This window comes from Lepus europaeus, chromosome 2 (genome assembly GCF_033115175.1).
Source record: "Lepus europaeus isolate LE1 chromosome 2, mLepTim1.pri, whole genome shotgun sequence".
In the NCBI taxonomy this organism is placed as follows: domain Eukaryota; kingdom Metazoa; phylum Chordata; class Mammalia; order Lagomorpha; family Leporidae; genus Lepus; species Lepus europaeus.
In genome coordinates, this window is record NC_084828.1 from 112,213,077 (window position 1) to 112,232,628 (window position 19,552).

The 19,552-nt window shown below is 37.7% G+C and overlaps 1 protein-coding gene across 1 annotated transcript in view; it reads right to left on the reverse strand.

Moving 5' to 3' along the window:
• LOC133751523 (EGF-like and EMI domain-containing protein 1) overlaps window positions 1-19,552 on the reverse strand; it is a 587,503-nt gene that overhangs the window by 507,662 nt on the left and 60,289 nt on the right. The window contains exons 2-4 of the mRNA XM_062181610.1: window positions 17,306-17,440; window positions 13,545-13,654; window positions 12,074-12,178 (exon numbers count right to left, since the gene is read on the reverse strand). Of these exons, the coding sequence (XP_062037594.1) occupies window positions 12,074-12,178; window positions 13,545-13,654; window positions 17,306-17,440 (350 nt within the window). The remainder of the gene's footprint in view (window positions 1-12,073; window positions 12,179-13,544; window positions 13,655-17,305; window positions 17,441-19,552) is intronic.

A 19,552-nucleotide genomic window follows, 5' to 3' on the forward strand; every position in this document is an offset into this window, starting at 1 on the left:
TGCGGTCATTTGGGGAATGAAACAGCAGATGGAAGATATTCTATTACTCTCTCTCTCCTCCTTCTCTTTCTATATCTCTGCCTTTCAAATAAATAAAAATTAAAATAAAAAGTTTATAGTTTCTGGCTTCAACCTGACCCAGCTCCGGCTGTTGTAAGCATTTGGGGAGTTAATTTGTGAATGAGAGATATCCCCCTCCCCTCTTTATAGCTCTCTCTCTCTCAATCTCTCTCAGCCTTTCAAGTAAAATTTATACATATATACATAATGTATATATAATATATACATATATTAAGCTGGAGTGACAGTATTTACCACATAGACTTGCCAAAAAAATTAATAATATAATACATGTAAATTGTTTGGAACAGTATCTTGTATACAGAAGGTGCTCAGGAAAATGAGAACTATCATTTTATAAATGATAACATTGTGGCTTCTCCAAGATAATGCAAGTGGTCAATGGTGAAATCCAATCTTCTGAAAACCTTCCAGACTTCTGAAAACTTTTCAGGTCACCAGACAGGATTCCTGCCACAACTAATTTTGTAATGTGCATAATCATCACATTTTAAATTAATGGAGATATTTGACTATGCTATAGGCACAAGAAGTACAGTCTCAATCAGTAGTATTGTATGATCAAGACACTCCAACTGCAGGAATACCTGTTCAGGAAACTGGACTTAGAGAAAGAAGTCCTTGCAGAACCTCATCAGTTAGCCATCTCTGTGGCATACAGTTCTGGAACGGCTGCACCAAGAAAAGAAAAGGAATTGCTGCCCAACACCAACAAAAAGTGGTATTTTAGGCATGCTTCATGTGCACATCTCACTGTAGCCAAGAAAAGTACTACTTATATTATTATTCTGTGAACTTGCTGGGCTATTTTGTGCAATGCATTATTCTCACATCCTAATTCCATATTATTCTTTTTGTCTTTAAGAATTAAGATAATTAGGGGTCAGTGTTGTGGCTTAGTGGGTAAAGCTGCCGCCTTAGAAGCCAGTATCCCATATGAGCTCCAGTTAGTGTCCCACATGCTCCACCTCCGATCCAGCTCCCTGCTAACAGCCCAGGAAAAGCCGTGGAGGATAGCCCAATTGAAGCTCCTGGCTTCTGGCTCCTATCTGGCTCAGGCCTGGCCAATGCAATCATCTGGGAAGTGAACCAGCTGATAGAAGATTTCTCTCTCTCTCACTCTCTCTCTCTCTCTCTCTTTGTGTCTGTCTCTCCCTCCCTCCCTCTCTCTCTTTCTGTTTAACTCTAACTTTCAAATAAATAAATATTTAAAGGAATTAAAATGTTTTATTTCATATTTTCAAATCTTTTGAGAAACTTCCCCTTACCTCCCAATATGACATGCACTGTGATATGATACAAACGGACATTCTTTACCTCCTTTAGGAGGGACAGATCTTTCATCACAGCACCTGTGAGCTTTATCATACTCTCCACTTTCCTGGTGCTATTTCTCTATTACTACCCCAAGAATACCATATTTGTCTTGGTATATGCAGTACCTACCACACAGCCTGGTGTATAAATATTGACTAACTGGAAGAATGATTACAGGATTGAATAAATGAATATTTGAACAAAAGAAGTAAGAAGACTTTAGAGTCTCAGCATCCAACCACTAGGCACATTATCATTTAACTTGACTTCTGACCAGAGGAAAAGAAGATAAAATAAGTGATGAGAAGAGGTGTGACTTTGTGTGTGATGTTAATCAGTTAATGAAGCTCCAAGTTGTTCTGCCTGGATCCATAAAATTAAAAAAGAGAGAAAATTTCACCACCAGCTATCTAGCCTGATTTGCATGTGTTCAAATCTTCAAAGTCTTCCGTTTGATTCTTTTAATCAATAGCTATTTTAGAAAGCTCTTCATTACTTCCTAATTGTCCAAATTCATTTTCTTCATTTTTCCTTATTAGAGGCAGATTTTTCAAATGAGTTAAGTAGATCAGCAATTTTAGAATCATTATTAACTTCAGGCATTTCTCTAAATTATTAGCATGTTCCCTTCTCTCTCTAAAACTAGAGTCTTTTCTTCATTTTTAAAAGGCCATCTGGTTTATTTCCTAGATTTCTTTTTACTGTACATCTCAAAGAAAAGTCAGTTTTATGCAATACCAAGAGAAAGCCATACTTATAATAATCCTGATCCTAGATAATTTAATTTATCACACTCTTGATTTTAGATAAAGATGCAGTGATTCCCTATTATGCTATTATTATGTCAAAGATAAATAAATAATTCAGACTCACATAGATTTTATTCCATTCTAATGAAATATAAAGCCATTACTATGGACCACAAAGTGTCTTACCAATAATTTAAATGAGTATTTTTCCCTAAGTACATTAAAATGAAAAGTACATATTTCTTGAAGTTATTAATTCCACTACTAAGAGCTTATCCTATAAAATAAAAAATATCATATTATTGCAGAACTATTTATTGTAGCGAAAAATGGAGACAAAAATCAATTTGGTAGTGGTTATTCAGCCTAATGGTTAAGACCCATATCCCATATTAGAGTACCTTAGTTCAATTTCTAATTCTGGATCATGACTCCAACAACCTACCAATGCAGCCCATTGAGGCTGTGCTGAGGGGTCAATTAAGTTTCTGCCTCTTATCTGGGAGACCTGTATTGCACCCAGTTCCTGGCTTGGGCCCTAGCCTAACCCAAACCACTGTGGACATTTGAGGAGTGAACAAGCATATAGGAGTGCTCGCTCGCTCGCTCTCTCTCTCTTTCCTCCTCAAATAAGAAAAAAAAATTCTAAAACATTTTTTAATGAATGTCCATAAATAAATGAGTGGTTGAAAATTTATTGTACCCTAATTCCATGGAATATTATATAAATGAATACATGAGCTTGAAGAAAACTACAAAAGGATATTCAGTAAGTTGTTACTGGAGAGGAAAAAGGAAATTGAAGAAGACAGAAAAAAAAAGAATATGCAGAAAAACCACAAGGGAGGTTCCAAGATGGTGGAGTAGGGCAAAAGCGTATTGCTCTAAGCTAATGGAAAACAGTAAAAAAAAAAAGGGGGGGGGGGGAGGAGATTTGGTGGAGAAAGCACATTCTCAAAGGAGAGTTGGAGGGAAAACTGCAGTGTATATTCTCCAAAAGGAAGAGAGACACTGTGGATCTGTGTGGAAGGTGCAGATGTGCAGCAATGAGCACAGACCCAACACACACCCCAGCAGCCTGGAGCCAGAGAAAGCCCCAGTTTCGGAGTGCAAGGTGAGACCAGACTGCAACATCCCAGGCCAGTGGTGATACTAACGGAGGGAGAGCCTAGTGGACTACGATGTCTTTGAGTCAGGCCTGGAGCCCAGGGTGGAACAGGGTGCCCTCAAACCCAATAATAAAAAAACAGGGCATGTTTCTCTCTCCCCGTTCTCTCCCCACCACCACCACCAAACAGCACCAGGTCAACTGGCTGAGAGAGGGCAGGCACCATTTTAGACATAAGTAGGTTGCAGCTCCTTGCTCAGCTACCTGGGCAGCTCTTGCACATGAGCTCAGCATCTGTCAGGGACAAGATGCCATCCTTGTCAGCAGCAGCAGCAGCCGCAGCAGCTCAGGTGCACACAGCTGACAATGGGCAGGGAGAAGAAGCCACTCTGACATCAGTACCAGCTGCAGGGATTCTCTTATGCACTGGCAACCAGTGAGCAGAAGGCAAAATTGTGAAAGGGGTAGTGCTGTGGCTGGCAGCTCTTATGCATGTGTGTGATCCAGGGATTCCACCAGAAGGAAAAATCCACACTCTCCACTGACTGAGTCTGGCTGGGAGAACTGACATGGGGCTGGGCCCCAAGATACAACTGTCAGGTGCCCCCAGTCTCTCAAACTGCCTAGGCAGAACACCCACAGGCAGCAGGCTCTGGGAACGTCTCAGCCTCTCAGTGGATGGGACAGGTTAGTAGGGCACAGTGGCTCCTCTGCACCCCATGACTGTCAGAGCCGTGTATGCTGACTGTGGAAAATGACTTCATGAGAGGGTTCGGGGTGCAGCTGGGACTCAGAGCAGTCACAGTGTGCCTCTCCATGTACTCAGAGCTTCCTGATTGCCTGGAGTGGGTCAATGAGTATTGAACACACTGAGGGCCAACACCCAGACATTGATCACCTTGAAAGAGAGGAGGTGAAGGTGTGATTTCACCAAAAGAGGTGATCATACCCCCCTTCTTTTAACACTCTCAACTTGAGTGTCTCTCTGGATACCCACCCTACCCTGGAGCACTGACCAGAGTTCCCTGGCCACACTCAGCACACAACTCTGGGAATTCATTGAAAGAGCAGACATTCCACTAAGCCACAGAGGTATAGTTCAAGGATAAAAGTCATCAGAGGAAAAAAAAAAAACAAAACTAGTATTGCCACAAATGCCTAAAAATAAACACAGAAACTGAAGAATCAAGAATAAGGAAGACAACATTACCACCCTAAATGAACACAAAAACACTTCAATTTTAGAATGTGAAGATGAAGAGACTGATAAAATGCTGGAAATGGAATTCAAAAGATTACTCATAGGATTACTCAAAAGCAATCAGAAGCAAAATCATAAACTTAAGAAATCCGTACATAACATGAATGGAAAATTTTCTCATGAAATTGAGAATTGAAGAGAAATCAAAAAGAAATATTAGAAATGAAGAGGAGTTCAATATGTCAAATAAAAATATAGTGAAAAGCCTTAACAGACCTGGTGAGGCAAAATAAAGAATATCTGAGCTATAAGATAAACGATTGGAAATTTTTTGTCAGATGAAAAAAAAAGAAGAAGAAATTACAAAAATTAAAAACAGTGTTGGAGATTTATGGGACTCAATATACAGGTTTTAGGAATTCCTGAACGTGTGGAAAGAGAGAATGGATTAGAAGGCCTATTTAGTGAAATAACAGAAAATGTCCCTAATTTGAAGAAAGAAAGGGACATCCAAATACAAGAGGCCCAAAGAACTCCTTATAGACAGTGCCAGAAAGGATCTTTACCATGAACATTGTAATCAAATTTTCAACAGTAAAACATAAAGAAAAGATTCTAAAATGTGCATGGAATAAATGCCAGGTTATTTCAGAGGATCGCCAATTAAACTCACAGCTGCTTCTCATCAAAAATCCTACAGGCGAGAAGAGAATGGTGAGATACATTCCAAGTCTTAAGAGGAATAAACTGTCAAACCAGAACACTGTACTCTCATTTATGAATAAAGGTGAAATAAAGACCTTCCATAACAAAAAGAAATTGAAAGAATTTGTCACCACTCATCCAGCCTTACAAAAGATGCTTAAGGACATGCTACACACAGAAACATAGAAAGATAGCCATTACTATGAAAGAATATGAAGGCAGAAAATACCCCAGGAAAACTATAAAGGAAATATAAAGTAAACAATAGGGATATCTATGGAGAAATGGCAGAGGCAAGTCCTAACTTATCAATAGTAACCTTGAATGTAAATGGCCTCAACTTTCCAGAAGAAGATACAGACTGGCTGAATGGATTAAAAAACAAGACCCACCTATTGGCTGCCTACAAGAAACACATCTCACCAACAAAGATACATGCAAACTAAAAGTGAAAGGATGGAAAAAGATATTCCCTGCTAACAGAAAGCAAAAAAAGAAAATATGTTGCCATCGTAATATCAGACAAAATACACTTTAACAAAAAAACTATTAAAACAGATGAAGGGCACTATGTAATGATGAAGGGATCAATTCAACAGGAAGATGTGACTATAATAAATGTATATGAACCCAATTACTACCTGGCCATTTAAAAAAATGTTAACGGATCTAAAGGGAGACATAGATTCTAATACAATAGTAACACGGAACTCCAACACCCCACTTACATCAATGGACAGAGCAACTAGACAAAAATCAACAAAGAAACAACAGAGCTAATAGACACAATGGACCAAATTGACCTACCTGATATCTAAAACAATTTTCACCCCACAGTAGAATAAACATTCTTCTCATCATTACATGGAGTTTTCTCTAGGAGAGATCATATGCTAGGCCATAAAGCAAGTCTCAGCAAATTAAAAATAAAAATAAAAATCATACCATGCATCCTCTCTGACAACAATGGAATGAAGCTGGAAATCAATGACTCAAGAATCTTTAGATCACATGCAAACACATGGAGGCCGAACAACATGTTCCTGAATGAACAGCAGGTCACAGAAAAAATCAAAAGAGAAATCAAAAAGTTTCTATAAACAAATGAAGATGACAGTATATCATATCAAAACATATGGGATACAGCAATAGCAGTGTTAAGAGGGAAGTTTATAGCAATTGGTACATAAATGAAAAAATTGGAAAGGCACCAATAAATGAGCTATCACTGCATCTCCAGATCTAGGAAAAAAAAGCAGACTAAACCAAAAATTAGAAGGAGAAAGAAAAAATTAAAATTAGAGGTCAAATAAACAAACTTGAAACAAAAAAAAAAATACAAAAGATCAGTGAGATAGAGTTGGTTTTTTGAAAAAAAAAAAAACTAACAAAACTGATACACCAATGGCACAACTAACCCAAAAAAAAAAAAAAAAAAGAGGAAGAAGACCCAAATCAATAAAATCAGAGATGAAAAAGGAAATGTAACAGATATCACAGAAATAAAAAGAATCATCAGGAATTACTACAAAGAGCTGTATGCCAAAAATAGGAAACCTAGAAGAATGGATAGATTCCTAGACACATACAATTTACCAAAATTGGGTCATGAAGACAGAAATCCTAAACAGACCAATAACCAAAAAGGAAACTCACTCAGTAAAAAAGACCCTCTCAACAAAGAAAAGCCTAAGACCAGATGGCATCACTGCTGAATTCTACCAGACATTTAAAGAACTAATTCCAACTATTCTCAAAGTATTCAAAACCATTGAAAAGGAGGGAATCCTCCCAAACTCCTTTTTTTTTTTTTTTTTTTTTTTTTGGACAGGTAGATTTAGACAATGAGAGAAAGAAACAGAGAGAAAGGTCTTCCTTTCCATTGGTTCACCCCCCAAGTGGCCTCTACGACTAGCCAAACCCAGGAGCCAGGAGCTTCCTCCTGGTCTCCCATGCGGGTGCAGGTCCCAAGCACTTGGGCCATCCTCCACTGCCTTCCCGGGTCACAGCAGAGAGCTAGACTGAAAGAGGAGCAACTGGGACAGAATCCAGCACCCCAATCGGGACTAGACCCCAGTGTGCCAGTGCTACAGGTGGAGGATTAGCCAAGTGAGCCATGGCGCCGGTCCCGAACTCCTTTTTTGAAGTCTGCATCACATTAATTCCTAAGCCAGAAAAAGATACAACACAGAGAGAACTGTAGATCAATATCCCTGATGAACATAGATGAAAAAATCCTAAATGAAATATTAGCTAATAAATCCAACAACACAACAGAAAGATCATTCATCTGAGCCAAGTGGCATTTATCCCTGGTATGCAGGGATGGTTCAATATTTGCATTCAGTCAATGTGATAAATCACATTAACAAGCTGAAGAATAAAAAGCATATGGTTATCTCTTATAGATGCAGAGAAAGGATTTGATAAAACGCAACATCTTGACATCTTGCATGAGGAAAACCTTAAGAAAATCAAATCTATTCTTCAACACAATCAAGGCAATTTATACACGGCCAGCATCCTACTGAATGAGGGAAAGGTGGAAGCATTCCCACTAAGATCTGGAACCACACAAGGAGGTCCAGGCTTACCACTGCTGTTCAATATAGTTCTAAAAGTTTTAGCCAGAGCCATAAGGCTAGAAAAAGAAATCAAAGTGATACAAATTAGAAAGGAGGAAATCTAACCACTCTTATTTGCAGATGGCATGATTCTATACATTGGGGACTCCAGAGAGACTACTGGAACTCATGAAAGAGTTTCGTAAAGTGGCAGGATATAAAATTAACACACAAAAATCAATAACCTCTGTATATACAGACAATGCCATGGTTGAGAAAGAATTTCTAAAATCAGTAACATTCACAATAGCTACAAAAAATTAAATTCTTTGGAAAAACTTACCCAAGAATGTCAAACACCTCTATGATGAAAATTACAATGAAGACATGCAAAAAAATGGAAAACTCTTCCATGTTCATGGATTGGAAGAATTAATATCAAAATGTCCAAACTACTGAAAGAAATTTATAGATTCTCTATGATCCTAATCAAAATACCAACCACATTCTTCAAATCTAGAAAAAAAAAATGATGCTAAAACTCATATGGAAACACAAGAGACCCTGAATAGCTAAAGCAATCTTATATAACAAAAACAAAGCCAGAGGCATCACCATCACAATTCCTGATTTCAAGACATACTACAGGGCAGTTATTATCAAAACAGCCTGGCCCTGGCACAACAATAGACATGGAGACCAACAAAACAGAAAAGAAATTCCAGAAATCAATCTATGCATCTACAACCAACTTATCTTTGAGAAAGGAATACTACTCAGTGGTTTAAAAAAAAATCTTGTCTTTTGCAACAAAATGGATGCAACTGGAAATAATTATATTTACTGAGATAAGCCAGTTCCAAAAATAAAAATACCATATGTTTTCCCAGATCTGTGGTAATTAATAGAGTACCTAAAAGGCAATGGGTAGGAGTGAAACTGATATTTTGAGATTTGATGATTGTTACAGCTCTTGTCTTGACTGTTGAGGAAAAATATTTTTTCCTTCAAAGTATTTGTTAAACTCTTTACCTAGTTTAACATTAATCTTATGAGTACAAAGTAAACTAAAAATAATTCATTGTAAAAAATTATAAGTGGGAATAGGAGAGGGAGGAAGAAGAAGGGGGAGAGCATGGGTGAGAAGGAGGGTAAAGTGAGAAGTATCACTATGTTCCTGAATCTGTATATAGGAAGTAAATGAAATTTTTACACCTCAAACAAAATTTTAAAATAAATCAAATCACAGAGCATACAACTCTAAAAAAAAAGAAAATGGAGAGGAAAAAACACTATTCATGACAAAACAGTATATGTTGATGACACTACTTATATAAAATTTCATGTGTGTATGACTATAAATAAATACTAACTAAAAGAAAATCACCATTGTTATCTGAAGGCAAAAATATTGTAGATTTTTACATTCTTATATTTATATACTGGATGTTTTATAATTTGAACTTTTAAAAATTTGCTCCATCATTTAAATTATTATTTATATAATTAAAAATACAATATTAAATTGATTTTCATTGTGATATATACACTATACATATATGCAGATTAAAAAATATTCATGCAGTTAAGGTTTATGTACTGATACATCAGAACTCAAATTCTGCCACTGTTTAATAGGTTAAGGCAGCATCATGAGACTATCATGAACTGTGGTATATATGTATATATATCCTATTAGCTATTAACATTTAAAACAGCCTTGCTTATGTTAATATTTCTTTAGATTTATTTATTCATTTGACAGGCAGAGTGACAAAGAGTGAGATGCAGAGACAGTGAAATAGGTCTTTCATCTATTACTTCAATCCCCAAATGACTGCACTGGCCAGGGCTTGTACAGGCCAAAGCCAGGAACCAGGAACTCCATCTGGGTCACCCCACATGGGTAGCAAGGGCCCATGTACAGGGAACTGAGTTAGGTACAGAGCAGCTAGGACTCAGGCTGGCATTTCAATAGGGGGTATGGGTGTCAGCAGGCTTAACCCACTGCACAATACTGGAATTCACTTATATTAATTTTTAATCTTCTTGCAAGACTTAGTTAATGTCATTTCTTCTTCAGTTCTCTACTTTTCTCCCAAATGTTTGCACTCCTTGGCAGTCTTCAATATCCCTTCATCATACGCTCTTAAATTCACATAGTTTGGTGACATCTCATTTTGCTAGATGAAATGCAATACCACGTAGGAAATGTCTGAACTCCTACTTCTGAATCCTTCAGGGTTCATCAATTTCTTTTTAAATTCAACAAGAATTTTATACTGAGAGAATATATTGTATGAAACTGAAAGCTGGACAACAATGCCGAAAAATTCTAGGCAGGAGCTGGCACTACGGCAGAGTAGGCTAAGCCCCTGCCTGTGAAGCCAGCATCCCATATCGGCAGTGGTTCATGTCCCAGCTGCTCCTCTTCCAATTCAGCTCTCTCTTATGACCTGGGACAGCAATAGAAGATGTCCCAAATGCTTGGGCCCCTGCACCCAAGTGGGAGACCTGGAAGAAGCTCCTGGCTCCTGGCTTTGGATCAGCCCAGCTCCGGCCTTCATGGCCATTTGAAGAGTGAACCAGCAGAGGAATACCTTTCTCTCTGTCCCTCTCTCTATCTGTAATTCTACCTCTCAAATAAACAAGTAATAAATCTTAAAAAATGTAAACATTAAAAAAAAAAAGAAGAAAAATGCAAAGCAGACTTCTGACAGGCATTTTGTATGGTTGGTTTTCTCTCATGAGTTCTGGAACTTTGATACTGAACAAACTTACGGAAAAGACAAATTATTTCTATGTTTAAAATAATCCAGTATGTTCACCAATGCAAAATTGAAAAACAAGAAATCTAGCTTCTTGATTTTCAGAAGGCATTTTAATTATGTGTGCATATAAAATTATTAAGAAGCTAGATCAATCAAAACATCCAAGTACCAATGTAGAAAATAAAGCAATTACCACAAGTAAAATTTCCAAGCCAATATCGTTACTATATTCGCTTAATTACCTTTCCCCTCGAAGACTTGAAGTTTTACAAGATTTTCTAAATCAAAACAAATGAATTTATGAAGTCATAATTAATTTAAAAAACTTTAGTGAATCAATGGCATATGTAATTTTCCATCACATCTACTCACCAAGATGAATAAACTAGCACTGTATATATAGTTGAAATAATTTATTTAGAGGCAAATAAGTTATTATCATCGATCAACATACGACTTCCGTCAGCTTCTGAAAACAGTTGAAGACACATTCTACAGTTCAAAGTATCCACTGACTTCTGTTTCAGAACCAGTATTCTATAATCCAAGAATGAACTGGGACTAAAAATCAACCTTATTTTTAATTCACAATTTTGTTCAACAAAAAAAATCAAACAACCCTGAAAAGAGTATCAGGGTTAATTTGCATGAAGAATAGCTCAGAGATGACCCATGAAAAACGTGACCTTAACCTTAGGTCAAGGGCAGAGGAGACAAATGGGCATGAGTGGTGAGCCCTAAACAGCCTTCTAATTTCATTGACAAAGGTCCAAATAATAGATATGACAAGGCAAACATTGCAGTGAGAGACAATAATGCAATATTTTGGTAGCTTTTGACATCTATTTAACTTCTATATGATGGGTTTTGCTTGGTTTTTCTTACACTGAAAAGATAAATTCAAATGCATTCACATTCTTTGGAGATTAGAATCAGATCATCAAGACAAAACAAATTCTTATGAAGTCACCAGAGCTCATGGCAGTTGCAGTAAAAGATCACTCATTGGCTAATCTGAAATTTTCCTGCACAAGAAACATCTCAAATATGTACCTCCCAAATTGACAAAAACTAGGTTAGCAAGCATTGGAACCTTGAGAATAATGCAAGTGTTGTGGAGTTTTGGTGGTTTTTTTTAAGCACAGGGCATGAAAGTAGTAAATATCACATCACAACAAATTCCTGTTAATCCTACTTTGTTCATTCATGAAGCACACAGATATCATAAAATATTGTACCAGCAGTTTCAAAGCATGACTTTGGGAAAGATTTAACATGTGAGGTCAGTATGAGGTTTTCTTATTAAGCTGCCATTTCCTTTACAAAATGGACTATTTTGCACTAACTGCTACCCTCTCAACTCTTATTGTGAATAATTAAAACTAAACTACAAAGCATATTTTGTGATACTGGTTACACTGTAGGTTGTAGGTTTTTGCTTAGTGGCTCATTTTAAATGCTCACCAATCCCCGGAGGGTTAACCCTGCCATTAACCTGAATCAACAAAATTGGCTGGCCCCTAAAAGCAAAGCAGACAGCTCCAAATCATAATAAAATGGTCTTGTTGGCAACTCACCGTATTGACAGTGGGGTCCATGAAATCCCTCTGAACACTGGCTCTGCTTGGTTTCACCATCGAGGCATTTCCTTCCATTGAAGGGAGTTCCGGCTGCAGAGCTAGCTAAAAGGAAGATGGGTGAGAGGGTGGGAGAATGGATGAGAATGAAAGAAAATCATCAGTGCAACCATGTTGCTAATATAACATAATCAAAAAATTTCCACAAGCCCTTCCACAGCAGATTTCAGGCCTGCCTATTTAAATGAAGTCTATAGAACTCTGTGTCTGGGAGCAACTGCATCACATGGAAATTGTGGAAATGCAGACTCCTAGGCCCATCCCAGACCTTCTGAATCAGAATCCACATTTCAACAAGACACCAGCCAGGTAACCTGTACTCACATTCAGATGCGAGAAGGATCGGTCTAAAGATACCCTACAGTCAAAACAACCCAAAAAAACAAAATAAATAAATAAATAAAAAGAAAAAATACTAAGATTTACCAAAAGGAAAAGACTGTGACAGGTGTCACACAACAATAAAGCATTGATCTGAAAGTCATTCCAGGAGGTTCTAACACCGGGGAGAGGGCATGGGGCAGGTGTTTTTACTGAGCCTAACACCTTCCTCCTCCCTATTCCCGCCCCTCAGCTGCAGGTTCTTAGCACTTCACGTAAATGGGCGTGGCCCTTGGTGCACCACTCAATGCTATGCCTGCGGCAACTTCAAGAGCAGAAAGTACACTGGGGAAGGAAGCAGGATGACGACAAACTCCCTTAGGTACGGAGTAGCCAGAGAGATGAATTGTTGTGCTCTGGTGCTGCATTGATTGCAACACACTGAAGCATTTTAACTGACTTCACAATAACCATAAACACATAATACGGGCAAAGGAGTCACTAAACGGAACCATTTCTCCTGGCGTGAATAAACTATATAATGCCATTAGTTCTGCAGCCTGAGTGCTGTCAAACACACTCCAAAGGGTCTCGCCAGAGGTTTCTAAGAGGACTGCACACCTCATCTTAAAAAGTAAACTGCCTCGAGAGTTCTGCAATTAATCATGACAAGCACAGGTTGAGAAATCCCATTTAGATTTAGTGTGGTGATTTCCCTCTGGACTTTTGAATCAACTGTGGATTACAAATTTGATGATATGGAAAAGGGGCAAACAGAAGAGAGAGATGGAAGTCAAGGTGGAACCTGTCTGGCTTTAAATCGACTGTCTTTTAAATAAAGAGTCAGAATATAAAGCAGCACTTCCATGGGTCCTCAGTCGTGACCTATCATTAGAAACGCTTAACAGAAAGGCTTTTTGTGCAGTTTAGCACATGTCATGTGTGAATTTTGAGCACAAAGAGATGCTCTGAAGCTGTGGTGATTATAAAGATGCCCGTAAGCTTGACAGCCATGATAGGACTGAAGTCAAAAATCAGAGCAAAACCCTTCCTTCCATGGCAGAGTTAGACAGGAAGAATTATAACTTACAGTGCAGGCAGCCCGGTTCGCTATCCCACTGTCTCCAACCAGGACAGCATCTGTAGACTGTCCGCTGCTCCATGCTGTACACCTGTCTGTAGGTGGTATAGTACCGGGTCCTACAAACACAGGAATCTGGATCAGGAAAAGACAGTGCTTCCTCTTACAAGAAAGTTGCCACCTCCAACTCACTACATTGTCTCCCTCCAATTCAAATCCTGCCAGATAGTTCAATAGATGTGTGTGTGCGTATGTGTGTGTATGCGTGTGTTAATAAACACCAAGAGAGACTCCAAGTCCTATGGTATCATATCTCAGGACCACTCATGCCAGTAAAAATGAAATCCAAGATTATAAAGAGGATAATGAAATCCTTAAGGACAATAAGATACATACTTCTCAACTTGATGCTGATGCTCCAATATATTAATTCCCACTAGAGCATACATTCTTAATCATGGTGATATAACCCACAAGGAGGTGACAAAATAGCTCTTAAGAGAGGTGGTATGAAAAGAATCTTGGCTGACAAAATGGTATGTTGCCCTACAAAGGAGCACAATATATAACTAAATATAAAGTATATGCACAGTGTTAAAATTTCATGAGAGAGGGGACAATTATGGCGAAGAAAAAGTTGTAGAAGCTTCCTGTGGAGGAAAATAATGAACATAAGGTTGCAAGCACTGCACTATCTGTGCTGATCTATTAGACCAGCAGAAATGGGGAAGGCTATTTCCCTCCTGTCAAATCAATGTCATATTTGTCCCTTATCCCAGGAGTACTAACATGTTCTCTCTTTTTCACATGCCGCTCCCATATTCCCAACCCAAATCCCCTTCTTTATTCAAGACCAATTTCAATTTCCACTTCTTCAACTTGTCCCTCCCCACTACACCAATGTGCATGGCTCTTTCTCTTCTGTCACAGTAGGACCTACTGTCTGGTCCATTTTATGACAATTACTCACCACCTAGAATTGTATCTTAAAATAAATTAAGGATATAAGTTTGGTAAAGATGACAAACATACATATTCGATGATTGCTGCCACTCCAAACCCACAGCCACATATGGCCCGTGTAAAACTAAGCTTTCGAGGATATAATTATTAGCCTATTTTGTTTATCCATATTTGTTTTTTGAAAAATGACTAACTAAAAGGTGAAAGACATTCTGGTTCAGGCTGATACTTATAATAGTTGAATCTCATGGGGGAAGTACAGAAAACCTTTAAAAAAAAAGACATTTTCAAAACAAGTACTCTTGGGGCTGACGCTGTGGCATAGCGGGTGGGGCCGCAGCCTGCAATGCTGGCATCCCATCTGGGTACTGCTTCGAGCCCCAGCTGCTCCACTTCTGATCCAGCTCTCTGCTGTGGCCTGAGAAAGCAATGGAGGATGGCCCAAGTCCTTGAGACCCTGCACCCATGTGGGAGACCTGGAGGAAGCTCCTGGCTCCTGGCTTTGGATTGGCCCAGCTCCAGCTGTTGCAGCCATTTGGGGAGTGAAACAGCGGATGGAAGACTCTCTCTCTCTTTCTCTCTTTCCCCCCACCTCTTTGCCTCTGCCTCTCTGTACTCTGCCTTTCAAATAAATAAATAAATCTTAAAAAAAAAAAATTTAAAAGTACTCTATTGGGCAAATCACATATCCTATAAATATGGTTTCTATCCCATATTGATTTTAAGGGGTATTAAATAGTAGACAGGACACAATAAGGTGACTATAGGTAATAATCATCTACTGTATTGTTTTTTAAAATCTAGAAGATAGGGTTTTAAAAGTTTTCATCACACAGAAATGATGCACATTTGAGGACACAGATATGGTTACCTTGAATTGCATATTATAGAATGTATGTGTATCAAAACATCATATGGCACCCACAAATATGCATAATTTTAAAATATTAAAATTAAAAAATATATATCATTTAAAAATTAATAAATTTTCCTGCCACAGCATTTTGCTAACACATACTGAGTACCTACTGTGTACTAAGCATTGTGCCACATGTGTTAAATAAATTTTCAGTTAATCCTCATTATATTTATATATGCTATTCTTTTAGTAATTTTTCAGATTAAGGCATAGATAAATGTAGGAACTTTGCCTAAGGCCACACAGCAAGTAAGAGCTAGGGAAAGATTTCTGATTTAAACATTATTTAAATGCCCTAAGATTAAGCCCAAAATATAGAAAAATAACACTATTTATCTGAAGATTAAACACACAGAGAATATATATATACCATAATTACAAGTTATTTAGTCTTACAATATTTGGCCCTATATTATCAGTGTCATAATATGTCTATTGAATGGCAAACCCAGTTATTTATAAATATCTCCAGGTTTCCCTTGGCAACAGTAATAGTAATAATGATAAATACTTTATTAACCTGAGACTATATTTTTCTAATGTGCAGTATCCTGGATTCAGATTCAGTTGATTCATTTTCTTTTTTAAAAAAACTTTTATTTAATAAACATAAACTTCGAAAGTATAACTTTCGGATTATAGCAGATTTTCCTCCCCATAACCATCCTCCCACCTGCAAACCATTCCATCTCCTACTCCCTCTCCCATCTCATTCTTCATTAAGATTCATTTTTAATTATCTTTATATACAGATCAACTTAATATATACTAAGTTTCAACAGTTTGCACTCACAGAAACACAAAGTATAAAGTACTGTTTGAAGACTAGTTTTACCGTTAATTCGCATAGTACAACACATTAAGGACAGAGATCCTACATGGGGAGTAAGTGCACAATGACTCCTGTTGTTGATTTAACAGTTGACACTCTTATTTATGATGTCAGTACAGTTGATTCATTTTCATAAACTAAATCCTCAGCAACTATTTGTACCAAGAGATTTTTAGGTATTTTGTAAAACTATTTTAATACTTAAAAAAATAGAAAGTCTGCATGTAGTCTTAACACCTAGAAAGCATGGTGAATACTTGCTTTTTCTCTCCTCTTCCAGCCTGCCGAGTTAATCCTAATTCAAAGGCCATGCTAAAGTTAAAGAATCTCTAGGATTCAAAGTGTGACAGAGTACGGAGGGCAGGTCAGGCATTGGCTCACGACTGCACAGCTTCTGTATCCAAGTCGTGCTAAATTTAGCAAACCAACACAATATTGCTTGTTTCTGTCAGGTTTTTGATCTTCGGCTTTCAATGGTGTATCAGGTCATGAGGTAAAATTAGTGGCATCTAACCCAAAATACTTCACACATATATGAGGCCTAAAGCAAAGTAACAGTGTATCACATCTCTGAAGAAAAACCCATCACTCCAAAAATTCCCAGTGGGCACACTTTATGCTTGCTCATTAGTGGTTAATTCTGACACTTATTGGATGAAATACTGAGGTGCAGTTGAGATTTCTGGCTTTCATATTTTTCAAAAATTTTTTACTTATTTATTTTATTTATTTGTAGGGCAGAGAAACACAGAGAGAACTCCAATCCCCTGCTGGTTCACTCACCAAGTGTCCACAACAGCCAGGGCTGACCCAGGCCAAAGCCGGGAACCTGGAACTCCATCCAGGTCTTCCACGTGCGTTAACAGGAAACCAACATCTGCTGCTTTCCAAGATGCACATAAGCAGGAAGCTGCAATCTGGACTAGAGCCAGGACTTGAACCCAAAAACTCCTGTGTGGGATGCAGGTGTCCCAGGCACTGGCTTAACTGTGCTTTCAGCGCCCAGCCTGGCTTTGATTTTGAATAACCACAAGGAAATAACAGAAGCATCCTTACCTTCTTTCATAACCCACACACCATCTTGGGCCAGCACAACGCTGTTTCCAGAGCTTGATGGTGTGCGTGAATGCCTGCACACAGGGATATGGAAGTCCCACCATGGTCAGTTGCTGTTCCTCACAAACATTTGGCCTTGAAAAAGAAAAGAGCAGCAATTTGATTAAAAATACAAATGTCTTATATATGAAGCATCAAGCATTTACTTCTCCATTTAAAAAAAAAAAACAGGTTGTGACAGCTTACAAAAATACATACATAATGTAAGAGAAAATATAGATAATATATTAAAAAATTCAGGTCCTATAAATATGTACAATTACTACATGTCAAGTGGAAATTAAATGTTTTTTTAAAAAATCCAGAACCAGGGAAAGAAGAGTCAGAATAGAGAAATTTAAAAGACAAGAATAAAAGTCTTTAAGTTTCCACATTATTAGAAAACTTCAGCTACAAATTAGGTTCTGATCTCTTTCATAGCCAAAATACAGAAAGAAATAGAAACACAGGATTCTCTATATCCATAAACAAAAAACAAGCCAATTCACCAGAAAGAAGTTAAGTTTTTACTGGAAATTATTTCAGAACAATGTTTTCCATCTGCATGTTTCATTGAGTTTCATGTTTAATGCTTGTTTAAATACAAACATTTTTCAACCAGCATCGTTACATTAATATTTCCTTATAGAAATTTTATACAGATTTACAGCATTAGATACATTATCTTTATTTTTTAATGCATAGGGATAAATTATACTGATAGAGTGTCAGAATTCACTTTTTTAATAATCTAGTAATTTGAGGAATATTTTACTTAGTGATGAGTGATTTATTAGCCTATATCAATCATTTTGAATTTGAAAAGAGTATTTATTATCAAGCTGGGCCAAGCATTCACAGTTTTCATGGATCCAAGGCCACTTACAAGTCAGACACTGATGATTCACTACGCCTTCAGGAAGCCCACAGTCTGCTTAGCCTACATACACATTATCTGCTGAAAATGGAAATGGGTTCTGGACCAGGAGCTCTCATTGGCCCCTAAAGAACTCTGTGACCTTGTCCAGTGACACAGTTATAATACTGACGACAGCACTGGTAAGCATCTAGTTCTTCCCACACTATTAATTGCATCACTCCTGGGGACTGCAGTCCCTTTGTGTTATCACTGCTTTCCTTGGCTCTAAATCTCACTATCTGATTTCACTTACAGCTCAGTTCTCACCTCCAGAAATATTTCTGAAAGGTGATTATTTGGAAAGTTAACCTCACTTAAGCTGAATAGCATTCATAGAGAACTTTTTTATTTATTTAAATGGCATACTTTAATACTTCAGGTAAACAGTGTAATAAAACAATAAAAGCAAAAACTACACCTAAGCTGAGCATCAATAAAATCAAGAAGTAGACATCAGGTCAAAAGAAAACCTTAGCTTTCAGGAACTCTACATTAAATTCCCTGTAAACACACCTAAACCCAAAGCTTGCTTCTTGTGAGTTAGCTAGCCACAATTCACTTTGTTCTTGATAGATTGAAGCCTCACACCCCATCCAACCTTTAATTCTGCTTTGTAACTTCTTAATTTATCCACCATCCATCTACCTAGCACCCGTCTATCCATTAACCCATCCACTCATCCATCCATCCATTCATTTATCCACCCATCCAATAAATGTCGGAAGCATTGCCCCAAACAAAGATTTGGGTATATGTAGTTTTCTTAGGAGGTATAGAAAATACTTGTTAGGAAGTGGGAAAAAATGGGGAGATAATCAAGCAATAAAAGATGTGTTATGAGGCAGATAATATAGTGGGAGCCTGAAATTTTTACACTAGTTCTTGTCAGTGATCAGCTAAGATTCTCTCTCTCTCTCTCTCTCTCTCTCTCTCTCTCCCCCCTCCCTCATCAAACTCATCAAAGAAGGAAACCTTTGCTTGAGGAAGTAAAAAAGAAAATGTTAGCAGTTGAAAGCTTAGCAGGTGCACAGCTATAAAGGAGAGTGAGTGTGGGTGTGACAATGAGAATTGCAGCTGCAGATTGATAGTACAACCAAAAGAAAGACAATATTCTGCATGCATTGACAATCTAAAGAGAAGACAGAGTAAGTAATAAACACTTAAACCCATGCATACAAAATGTGACATACTGAGATGAAAGCAATCAGGAGATCTTCAACTGAAGAGGTACTGCTGTGACCTGAAGGATGGAAGAGCCAAGGGACAACAATTCTGGCAGAAGGGATAGA